Below are 13,137 nucleotides of genomic sequence, written 5' to 3' on the forward strand. Positions count from 1 at the left end.
CATGTTTCAAAGATAATTGACAAAAACAAATTAAAACACGCTATTTTGAGCTAGTTTGCTCTAGAAAACTTAGTTATTTAACTAAACCAATCGATTCAAAGATGCCATTTGATAGAAATTTCAATAATCTCTCGAATAAGGGTAAAAAAATTGCGATAAGTTTGACCATTTTCAAGTTATAGCCAGTTAAGGCAATCAGAGTCAAAAACATGGAAAGCTCAATAACTACGTAACGGTTGAGATTTGACCATATGCGTAGAACATTTTTTTCACCATTTATGGTCCTCTATCACCCTTTAAAAAGTTTGCACTCAGGAACCTAACACCCTGCAGCTTTATATTTTGATCAATAAAAGTGCCAAGTGCTTTAAACTTCTTAAAACTATCTTAACCCTCGAGTGATCGCACTGTTGTATTTTGTACAGCACGCTGAAAAAATCTCTCCTTCTGCACTCAGCATTTGCATGGTGCTGGTGGTCATGGCCAATCGCGCGACTTCCGGAAGGTTAAGGGCTGTATCGTTAATTATGAATACACCTGAAAATTGCTGTATTTGAAAATGTTGTATTCATTTTGTAAATTAAATTCAATTAGGGGCTGTCCATAAACCACGTGGTCTTGGGGGGTTGGGCTAATGACCATTTTGTATGGACGAATTAAAAATTTTGTATGGACAAATGACCACACGGGGAGGGGGTTAAAAAGTCCCAAAAAAATGACCACGTGGTTTATGGACAGCCCCTTACAATGTTTATCAACCATCAGAAAAGCCCATGACATCATTGTATATTCAGTTTTTCATGGATCTTGCCACCTCCCGCACTTTCTTCTTGGTGTTCTTCAAAAAGTTTGGACAACCGTTCCGACGAAGGTTTTGTTTGGGTTGACCCAGTTTTTCTTGAATTTGGTGACGTCCTCTGCTCCTCTGTCCTTTTTCCGTAATTTCCCTTTCATAAAAGTGAACTATTTCTCAACGGACCTTATTTACGGGCAATTTAGAGAATTCATTGCCGTTTCCACAATTGAACATTGTTTTCTTCATACCAGTCAAAGGGGTCACACACATAGTGGCAGGATTCCAAATCCGGCCAAAATTATGTACACGGAACCGCCAAACTACCCAAAATTGAATTCTTTTGTCGCAATTCCATAGTTCGGCCTAATAAGCCAAAATTTGAGTAAATCGATTAAACTCACGCTAGGTAGATTGCCTTTACCCCCAGCTAAAAATATACTCAAGAGCAGGTAAATTCAACCTAAGACCCCCCTCATTCAACTCATTTTTGAGGAAACCGACATTTACCCAAAATTGGCTTATTGGGGTCAAGGACCCCCATTGGGTAGATGCATCTTTGTTTGCTTCTGACAACATTGGTCAGCCGAGAGGGAAAACAACCTAATTTTGGGTAACGACTTTATTCGATATACTCAATTTTGAGTAAAATCGACCCAAATATTAGGTAGTTTGGATTTTCCGTGTAGAACCTTTGTGCTTTCAGATGAGTGGCAGAATAAGATTCTGGAGATTTCCTTCCGGTAATCCGGTACATTTCGACGTTCATACTTGGGACGCTGAAGAAAGGTGACGATTTCATACCACATTGACAAATTGCTTGCCAAACCAACACATTTTCCCATTTTTTCCGCAAAATATCGAATTCTCCTAATTCGGAACATCCGTGCCATGCTTCACAGTGAAAAACTGTGCCCCTGGAAGTGCCTTGTAGTCCAATTTAATATGTGTTCCATCACCATGATTATACACATTAAAGTGGGTCATCGTTTATATGGAAAAATGAAAAATTCAATGGTATCCCATCAGATAAAAGCTTTTCAGGTCCCATTTCTGGACATAAAAAAGTGTGCAAAATTTGGGCAGGATCAGTTATGTCTACGTTTTGCGCATCGCGTTTGAAGTTTGTATGGAGTTTTACATGGGAAAACACATTTTTTTACATTTCTCTCAAAACAAGTTCGAATTTTTCTAAAACCATGTAACCGATAAAGGAAAACATAGCCTAGGGTGTCCTGAAAAACTTTGTCGAAGACCGCGAAGTTATCTGATGCTTATGCAAAAAGTTATAGCGTCGGCATTGCTTGGCGAAACAGCATGATTTTGTTGCTATTGTTATTCCTTTACATGTTAAAACATAAACACATGCATGCGGTTCGTTGGTTATAACTGTTTTCACAAGCATCGGATCGCTTTGCTGTCTTCAACAAAGTTTTTCAGAACATCCTAGGCTATCATTTTACAATATCGGTTAAACAGTTTCAGACAAACTTTTTCAACTTATGACAAAAATGCAAAAAAGTATGTTTTCCCATACAAATTTCAATTGCAATGTGCAAAGTGTAGACGCAACCGATCGTGCTCAAATTTTGCACAGATACTCAGGACCCGAAACGGAACCAAAAAAGCTTTGATCTGAGAAAACGATTCCGATGACCCACGCTAATGCACATGTACAGTTTCCAAGCCCGAGTTTCACATAATCCATCAGAATTTGACTGCGCTTTGGACATTTCTGTTTTAGGTAGGTCTTCGGGGAATTACGCTCCTTGGCGCGTTGAACCATACCAACAGTCGTTCCACACTTTTTTGCGCAATCTCTGATGGATACCTCCTATTTTCTTTTAACGATTTTGCAAATTTGGCTGTCCAAATTTGACTTGGACGCAGCTGTTTTTTGCCGCCTCTGGGTGAGTCTTCCAGTATGTTATGTATACCGAATCGTTTGATAGCATTTTGAACAACAAAAACACTAACACATTCAACTTTTGCTAATTTTCTTGGCGATGATCGTTTTTAATTGCAGTATTGTATTTTTTACGAATAATCAGACTTTGGCGACGAAATTGAACTCGCCCTAATATGGTACTAACCTAACATTTATGACACATTTTCGCCTTCTTTCCTCGATTCAGGCGAAACCAGCTGATTTTGTTATGAAAACATAAACAGCTGGTAGCCGAGAACAATAAGGATGAACGTAAACATCGGTGAACCAGCTGGTTTCGTTGTGTAAACATGACCAGCTGGTGGACCGACAACAAAAGACCTTAGTGGTAAACATTGAGACGGCCGGCGAAAACTGTCACATTATCGGGCGAGTTGCAAAAACCCTGCGACTGAGATTGACAGCGAAATCGAAAGCGAAATATGAGTACGACGAAATTTATCGCATCAAAGTCTAAGTCGAAAAAAAAATCGCAATACATAGTCACAACACAATCCGCTTGAGCAAAAACTTTTAATAAAGGTTATCGTTTGTTTACAACGTTAGCAACACATAGACGCATAGTAGTTGTCAAAATAAGGTATAGTCTCTTTAATACAGAGCCTCAAAGTTGTACTCATGATTAACGATACAGTCCTTAATGTAATATTTTTGTACAGGACCTACTAAACTTATGCAGAGTAGGTAGTATGCAGTTTTCATTCAAAACATTAACATATTTAGGTGAGCATGGACCGCAACAACGATATATCGATGAAAACGTGAGCGAACATCCAATTCTCCCATACATGTTGTTTGTTACAATCGCCACTCGCATGCACGCGATAGTCTATTTTACGAAACGACAACAGTGTTGGTATTGATATTAACACTCACAGGCTTGGGCGCAACCTCCTGTCAAATTTTCATTCATGAAGTGAGCGATCAGCTGATCCGAAACGTCTCGTAAAATGGCTCATTCCGTCGATCCTGTTACTCATCGCACGATCAGTTGCGCGCTTGAGAATGTATGTGGAAATGGCAGGTTCGCTCACGGTTTCATCGATATCTTATTGTTGCGGTCAATACTCATCCAAATATTTTAATATTTTGAAAAGCTCTCAGCTTTCTAATTATGAGCTCAGATTTGATATCGGTGATTGCGAACACAGCGAAAATCGCGATTTAATGATGAAATTTAAAATGGCGACCAAATATAAGATGACTGCCAAAAAAATTTCAACTTCAAATGAAAGGTCTATACTTTCCCTTCATAGTGAAGTTTTATACATGTTACAACATGAATTTTCGAGATATTATGTGATAAATTGGGTGCAATTCTAGCGAAAAAGCAAGAAAAATTCAAAATCCCTGGCTTTATGTAAATGGCGGCCTGATTTCAACGAGATTTACCCAGTTATGGGCAGGATAGGTGTTTACTAAATGATCAGCAAATTCTTGCGGATTGCTGACATTTCTGTAAATTCGTACAACGTGGGGTTTGCTGAAAGGTTTCAAAAGTGATTTAAAAGATATAAAATTTTGATTTGAAGTTCTTGTAAAGCTCACCATGGATATTCGATCTTACCGGGATGGGAGGGCTTAACCCAATTTGTTTTTTGCCATTTTTTATACTTCCGCTTTGGTCTTAAATTAAAGGAAAATCTTGAGTTAGGAGTAGGTGAAGAAATCGGTCGTAAGTGTTATTGGGAACCAAAGGAGATCCGCTGTGAGCATATCACCATATGTCATAGTTCAGCTTGCATAAGCTCAAAAATGTAATGCAAGAGTAGGTATGGAAGGTCTTTGCGTTACACTCATACTCACACTCATCATAAGCATTATGAATCTAGGATACAATGGATGATAGGATAAAAAATAGTCTTACTAGAACGTAGGCGAATTAACGGGCAATCAACCCCCCTGCAACTTGAAAGATGAGCTCAGTTTCGCGTACACTGAAAATAATCGACACGCTTCATCCATGTTCTTTTACACGTTAATGTATCGTTCAAAACAGCACGCTATATTAACGTGTAATTCTTTTGAAACAGATGTTGAATAGTTGAGGTTCTAAACCACTGTCCTTTACACATGATTTGATCGTGTTTGACAGTATGTTTATGTATCGATAATGGAAATGGTTCGCCTATAACGTAATGTACATTACCGAAAAAGGGATGCCACATATACAGATTTTTCTGTAATCATGCAGATTTTCTTGCTGCTTTTCATACAGAATTCTGTATACCAATATTACAGATTTTTGGAAATGATACAGATTTTACAGATTTTTCAGAAAATTACAGAATTTTAAACAGATTTTTCGCGAAATATTACAGATTTCTTACAGATTTTTGACAAAAAGTGGTGATACAGATTATAAAAAATTTTGAAAGGCAAAATACAGATTTAAATGTGGCAACACTGTAACCGAACCCGCCCGCGTTAAGTATGTCCTAGCATACTTAATTTTTTGGTTAACAGGGACCCGCAGCTGGGTGCCTGGTTCTGATATTCTAAGAAATTTGACATTTATGCCAAACTAGCGTGTTTTACACATGATTTCGAAAAGCAGATTTATGACTGGTTTGACACGTTAAATTCAGATGTTTCCCAAGTGGTGAAAATTCATGTTTGAAACATGTGGCTCGAACGCGTACAATATTTTCAGTGTACCTACTTGCAAATAGTCTATTTTACGAAACGACAACAGTGTTGATATTGATATTAACACTCACGGGCTTGGGCGCAACCTCCTGTCAAATTTTCATTCATGAAATGAGCGATCAGCTGATCCGAAACGTCTCGTAAAATGGCTCATTGCAGATGTCGCTACTGTACACTGAAAATATTGTACACGTTCGAGCCACATGTTTCAAACATGAATTTTCACCACTTGGGAAACATCTGAATTTCACGTGTCAAACCAGTCATAAATCTGCTTTTCGAAATCATGTGTAAAACACGTTAGTTTGGCATAATAAACGCCAAATTTCTTAGAATATCAGTACCAGGCGCCCAGCTGCGGGTCCCTGTTCACCAAAAAATTAAGTAGGTATGCTAGGACATACTTAACGCGGGCGGGTTCGGTAATGTACATTACGTTATAAGCGAATCATTTCCATTATCGATACATACTGTCAAACACGATCAAATCATGTGTAAAGGACAGTGGTTTAGAACATCAACTATTCAACATCTGTTTCAAAAGAATTACACGTTAATATAGCGTGCTGTTTTGAACGATACATTAACGTGTAATAGAACATGGATGAGGCGTGTCGATTATTTTCAGTGTACGTAAACAACCTCCTTCACTGACGCAACAGTTTTTGTCCATGCGAAAACATATTTTTGTTTCGTGGTGAGTGGAAGCCAGCAAGAGGCTAGCGTTTCGTATCAAAATGGCGTATTCAACAGAAGTGCAAAAACTAGTGTTCATTAAATTTAAATCATTTTGATTTTTTTCCATTGCTGAAAGAAATATAATAAAAGCATATATTTAAACGGTCGTGCATATTAATTTTTAATTGCGCATGATAGATCGAACTGAGAATCAAGCTCGTAAAAAACATCTGCAAATGATTATTTTAAACTTACTTTTTGGCAGATATGCAGCTGTATAATGTTAGCATAAGAAGTAATTCATTACTTGCAGGTGCTTATTAACCGCACCAGAAGAAAACACGAGTTTTTGATTAATTTTATGAAAGTCGACTATTTTATCTTAACCAATAAAAACGGGTATAATTTCCGCTTCTAGTAAACAAATTCATCGTGTCGCGCTTAATTTGCATTTTTCTGTAAAAGCGGAAACAACACAATAAAATTCCTATTTAAAGTTTTAATCCGAGTTGGATAAATACGAAGAGTACTGAAAAATCAAATTTTGCATCGAGTTCCATACAACATTTTATGCATGCTATTTTTCATTATGCAACCCATTTGAGGTGCACAATGTTCATAATGCATCTCAAATAGGTTGCATTATAAACATTATGCAATTTTTTTTTCTTTATGCAACTCATTTTAGTTGCATAATGAACCAGCTCGTAAAAGTAGGTCATTATGATACTGAAATGAGTAGTATAAAATAGAAATTATGATACTGAATTGCATAAAAATCTATTCGTTACTAGTTGCATAACCAACTAACTAACTAACTAACATAAATAACTATCAGTATAATTATATTCTATACCTAAATGTATTAAAAACATTTTTTTTATTCATTTTAGACTACTACAATTTTTGGAAGCTCAATAAAGGATTTTCTCGACGAATGGCACAACACCGGTTACAGTTACGTACAGTCGCTACACAAAGGATTGGTTTCTCCGAGAAAACTTTCCAACAACTCTCTGGATGAAATTCTTAAAGACCTGGAAATGAAAGAAATAACAGCTGTACACGAAGAATTCTATAGACTGATGAAGGACTATTTGAAGTATTACCGCCGCGTAGCTAAAGCCATTGATCAAATGAAGCACGAAATTCAGGAAAACCGTATCAAATATGATCAAGAACGCTTAATGTTGTTGAATTACATCAGGGAAGATGTGCGAATAAATCTCAAGCAAGTATTGTGTGAAATTTATGAATGCGTCCTAAAAATAGATCAAGACTTTGTATTGAACATCATAAAAGAAGATGAAACCTTAGAGTGGAAAGAAGATTACTCCGACGAGATGAACCGACATCTCCGCGATGGTTTTATTTACGGAGATGTAGTCAATACACTGGAACATATTCTGCAGTTTATGAGAGCATACGAGAAAGTTTGGAACGGAATTTGAAATTCTAGAATCGCCGATTCTGTGTAGGTATATATCGTGAACAAAGAAAAGGTCATGAAATTACGATATTGAGTTTTTTTTAATTTATTTATCTTACAACGCTTAAAGCTCTTATGTGATCCATCCCAGTTTTCTGAAAACGGTTTAAATAGTTTGTAATATCTAGACCAAATATACAAATCATTATTCATATTACGAAACTGTGTAAATAGAGTATAAAAACCTGCGTTACATGTAAGCTTAAAAAGCCATGACAAGATAGCATTTAGTAACTATACATAAGCTCCAAAACCCCTCGCTAACCTGTGTGTAGATTATGACATCTATATGTAGGTAGTTTACATAGTTATTTATTCATTTATTAATTTATTTTATTTATTTAAACCTATTTATGTACAAAATGAGAAATCAAAATAAACAAAGTTCGCAGCTTATAGTGCATTAAAATCTCTAGTGGGCAATTGCTGGAACCAAACCGCCATTTACATAAAATATATGATTTTGAGCTTTTTCCGGTTTATTCTTTAAAATAATTGCTTCGGTTGAGTAAAATTGATGTACCCTTTATTAGCCAAGGGGGGCTGACAAGATGACAAAGTGGTGGGTTTTCGTTAATTTTTTTTGTCATTCATGTCATAATATCCTTAAAAAAGTTCGATGTATCATGGTTAAAAACTTCACATTCTTATGAACGAAGTAGGTATATATAGGCTCAGTATACCAGTTATGGCTATAGTACCTCAAATTCGCAATAGTTGATTTTCAACCATTGCAGATGCAAATCAGCAAGAAAAAAATTGTGAACAACAGATCACGTTCACAAATGATGTTTGCAATCATTCAAACTTTATAATTTGCTGAAATTATGATAGAAATAAATCATTTTCCTTAACATTGCGGCTTCCTTCCACCCTAATTCTTCTTCTTTTTGTATAGAGAGTTTTCCTTAGGTAGTGCGATAACTGGTACAGGCACCCTATTCTCCCTACATGTTTTTAAGAGGGAATTGTTTTGTCAGCCATCTAAGATTCGACGGCCATTGAATATTATCTGAGCGTGTTTTGCTATATTTTCAACCACAATATGAACATTTAACTCATTTAATGCATTGCACAGTGGAAAAATAGGTATAAAACGCGAATAAATTTAATATCTCTGCTCGGAGTGGATGGATTCGAATGAATTTTCGACACAAACTGCAAAAACCTCTACAGTTTCAGATAAGGAGGGTGTCATTCACCACACGATGCTGGAAATCAGTGAATTTAGCTCGTTTTACCCCACTCTCTCTATCATACACCTTTTTGAGAAAATCCTCATCTATTCCCAGGGAGGGTGCAGGCCCGTCAAACTCGAACAAACTACGCCTACCTAACATGCATCGAGCGGGCCTTCCCAAACAACACAATGCGATTTCGCGGGCCACCCCCATCGACAAAACAAACCGATTTCCAAGCAGGATTCAACTAGACTTCTGGTCGCGTTGCCAGTCACACTAACACACTCGCAAAAGATGAGCAGTAGGCCTACCTTGCCGCATGCGGGTCTCCTGTCTATTCCCGACTGGCGCGCAAAATAATTGACTTATTTAAATCGTATTTGTGTAAAAACTTCCATAGTATTGGCAATTTAACATAGGGCTCTTATCGATTGCGTTCCACTCCGGGCGGAGGTACATGTGAAATTTCAAAGAAATAGGGGATATCGGGGTTATTTGAAGATATTTCAATTTTTAAAGCCGTGCGGTGTGCCAAATCAGCTCCATTCGGTACTATGGAAGTTTTTCCACAATCACGACTTAAAAAATAATTTATTTATTTCTTCGAGAAAGGTGGAAAAGAGAGAGAGTGGGGTAAAACGAGCTAAATACAGAATTTTACAGTTTGCGTCAAAAATTGAATGAATTTCACTCCGAGTAGATACTGAATTTTTTCGCGTTTTATACCTATTTTTTCCTATTGTGCATTGTAACACGCGCATCTATCTGTGATTATAGGAGTCACATGCATGCTTCTCTGCCCCACGCCTACAATAAAATATAAATGGTGAAGAATCAGAGACTGTTTCCCGTCACAGTAAATGCACCAAAATCTTATAAGCCTGATTTCTTCACCTCAGCTTATACCTTAAACTTAGTGTTTGAAAAAAGCGACGGCTCTCAGTTTTCCAATAGGTAGTTTTCACTGTATTCTAAAATACGCGTTTTTCTGATAAATTTAAAATGGTCGAATCCAGGATTGCTAACACATTTCTTGCCACCTAAAATTAAAAATACATACCTTTACATCATATAATAGTTATTTTTATAACTAGTTGCAAAAATTAGATTTTTTCAGCACGAGTCGTACATTTATCCAACGAGGCTTGCCGAGTGCTGAAGAATCCAGTTTTGCAACGAGTTCCATACAAAATTTTATGTAATGATTTTTTTTTCATTTCACAACTCATTTGAGTTGCATAATGTTCATAATGCAACCCAAATGAGTTGTATTATGAACAGCGTTCGGAATTTTCGCTCATTCTCACGAAAATAGAATTCTGCCTCACGTCAATTTTCAGCGATAATCTGGCTTGAGAAATCTCCCGCAGAAAGAGGAGAGTGAAAATATATTTTCACTCACTCCCAAAGCAGCGAGAATTTCGTTTACCCGTCGTCAGTGATGGAAAACAGTGAGGAATGCAGCTGAGTAGACACAAACGCAAAGCTATCCTACTCGTGAACAACAGAAGCCAGAATATATTCGCACTTCATTCACTCGCGAGCTAACGAAGCTGGTCGCACTCGTGATTGATTCGCGAAGCAGCTCTGAACATTTTTCAATATGTTGAGAAAACGAACTTAAACGGCCGACAGATTAACTTTTCAGGAACAATAAAGCACAAAACACTACTATCCGATGGATAATCACTTGTTTTGCTTTTAAAATCGCACTAAAATGCAATTCCCGCATTTCCACTTGTTCTTCGCGAATAAAAATTCATGAGTGTTTTTGTTTTTGTTTTGCTTCATAATCGTGAAGCAAGCGGGTGCGAATAAACTCACACACGGCTTACTCTCGGCACCGTGAGTAAACCGTTTGTTGCTTTTACACTCGCGAGTTGATTCACGATGAGAGTGTTTCCATCTCTGCCCGTCGTCAGCCGATCATGTTGTCTTTCCATGACTCCTATGACGCCGAAGATGATTGGTCTTATGCAGTAAATTTTCTAATCCCACTGTGTGGTTGGCGTGGTGCTGTGGATAGAGTGTGCGTGTCGCGGTTGTTTTTGGTAATGTTCCATGTTCGAATCCCGTCGCTGGCACAATTTTTGTTAATCTGCTTTGAAAAGATTTTCGCGAGAATTGGGTGAGTGAAAATTTAACAGAACGAAAAGAAAATATCCGCAGATTGAAGCGATTTTCAGTTATCCATGAATCGCTGCTCTCGAAAGAAGTGCTGGAGGGGAAAACTGTTCCTCAAAATAGTGAAAATAAGCTCTCTCGCCGCTGTGAGAATAGCATATTTCGTATCGCTAAAACGAAAATTGCTAACCCTGATTATGAACATTATGCATCTATTTTTCATTATGCAATCCCTTTCAGTTGCATAATGAACCAGATCGGAAAAAATGACCATCATGATACCAAAATGAGTTAAATAAAATAGAAATAATGATACTGAATTGTATAAAAGTATTTTTTGTCATGATACACCCAAAATTTTCAAGATATTACGACTCAAAAATAGGATAGTAGAAAAAGTGTGATTTTTACTTGTTTATTAACCCTTGGCAAGTAATGATTTCATTAATTTGATTTTAGAAAAATAATTTGATTGTTATTTTATCTCATTCTAACGAATACACATGGACAACATGAAATCCCAGACTTTATGTAGTGACATGGTTTCAGTGAGAATTTTTCTAGTTCAATATATTTGAAATATGAAAAGCTCATTCATTCGGCATTCCACACGCTCAGATAAATGTTCAAAGTGGCTATGCTCTTTTTTGTCGCGTTTGATAAGTCGACTCTTTTCAGAATAAAACGAAGAAAACATTCGATTGTTAGATTAGATTGGAAAGAAAGTGTTTGAAAACATAATCAAATTTTCAAGATATCATGCAAATCTGACGCAAAGAAAGATTAAAGTTGATTTATTACAGAGATTTTCAGAATACGATCAGATTAATGATGTTTCAAGTTTTTCCTAAAGAATTGTAAACGACGAAAAAAGGGATCATTTCTTGACGTTGACATTTATACAGCCACTATGTACATTAATCTAATACCTTAGATAGAAATGTAAAACCCGGTAATAATTTTATTGACAACACCTAGCATGGTGCGAGTGACACATGTCTGTTCGAGGTATAAATGTGCAATTATATACTCACAGTGAAGAGGCTTTTTACAATGTTAACAAATTATGTTTGATTTGAACTGATTTATGAACATAGAACAAGACATTAGAAAGTAGAACTAAATTTATGCAATACAAATTGGAAGCCAAAGAAAACACATTTTGAAAAACGTTTATAAGCAGGAGCATCGAACAAACAAAATGAAAGAAGTAAACAAATATAATCAAAATGAGAAAAAAAAATATGCATATCTGTAGTGTTACTTATTATTGTTCCGAACATCATAACATCACAAACAAACAGACATAAAGCTTGAATAATTTCCATCGTTCGCCAACTCAATGATGAATTTAAAAAAACTGTAGTTGGATGTTTGTCTGTGATAACACTATGCCACCTACTCTTTACGCCCATCGTTATTACTAAGATGTCTATCAACAGCAATAAGGTTGGTTTTTGGAAGACAATTACTCCGACAAGCAGATGTAAACCTCTAATCACAGACAAAAAGACATAATCATTTGGAGATTTTGCAATACTTCTTCTTCTTCTTATTTATGGCTCGACGTTCTCACTGGAACTTGGCCTGTCTCTCTTCAACTTAGTGTCATTTTCCATATGAATTAACCACCCCAGAATGCGAAAAGCTTTGTAAAACTTATACAAGTTTAGTAAATTCTGAATTAGGGTATCGGGATGCTTCGTTGGCATAGTCCCCTCGTTGGGCCTATCTCAACGTAAACCAAAAACTCAAACAAACACGCATAACTGCATATCGGAAAAGCTATGCGCCAAACAACTGCAACATTTCGTTTCAATTTTAGCACTTTGGAGCATCAAAATTGAATGAAAATGTCACTTTGTTTAGCTTTTGTAGACGCCATGATTCTTCGGCTTAGTGGGTAGTCTATACACATGATCATAAATGGCATGATTCTGGAACATTTCGAATTGACTTTTCAATAACTGAACATTTGATGCGACGGTCAAAGACGCCTTTTTGAACTTGTATATTTGTTTTCAAAGAATAAAAACTTTTCAACAAATTGAATGTGGGCCGAATATTGAGGACATTTTTTTCACTATGTACCCAAGTCTTGGCCCATCAGTAAAGTGACGTCGACAACACCGATAAAGTGACGTCAACAACATTGCTTGCGTAAAAACCAGAAAGAACGAACAGGAAGAAAGATTTTGTGTGCGGTGACTGTAAAAATATAACATATGTAATACGGTTGCGTTGTTTTCGTTACTAAATTAAGAAAGAACTTAAG

At 36.6% G+C, this 13,137-nt stretch overlaps 1 protein-coding gene across 1 annotated transcript in view; it reads left to right on the plus strand.

Annotated features, from left to right (window-relative positions):
- Positions 1–11,745, plus strand: part of LOC109405190 (uncharacterized) — a 76,522-nt gene extending 64,777 nt beyond the window's left edge. The window contains exon 3 of the mRNA XM_019678201.3: positions 6,962–11,745. Coding sequence (XP_019533746.1) covers positions 6,962–7,519 — 558 coding nt within the window. The 3' untranslated portion in view covers positions 7,520–11,745. The remainder of the gene's footprint in view (positions 1–6,961) is intronic.
- The last annotated feature ends 1,392 nt before the right edge of the window (positions 11,746–13,137 follow it).

The sequence above is a fragment of the Aedes albopictus genome, chromosome 1 (assembly GCF_035046485.1).
Source record: "Aedes albopictus strain Foshan chromosome 1, AalbF5, whole genome shotgun sequence".
Taxonomy (NCBI): Eukaryota; Metazoa; Arthropoda; class Insecta; order Diptera; family Culicidae; genus Aedes; species Aedes albopictus.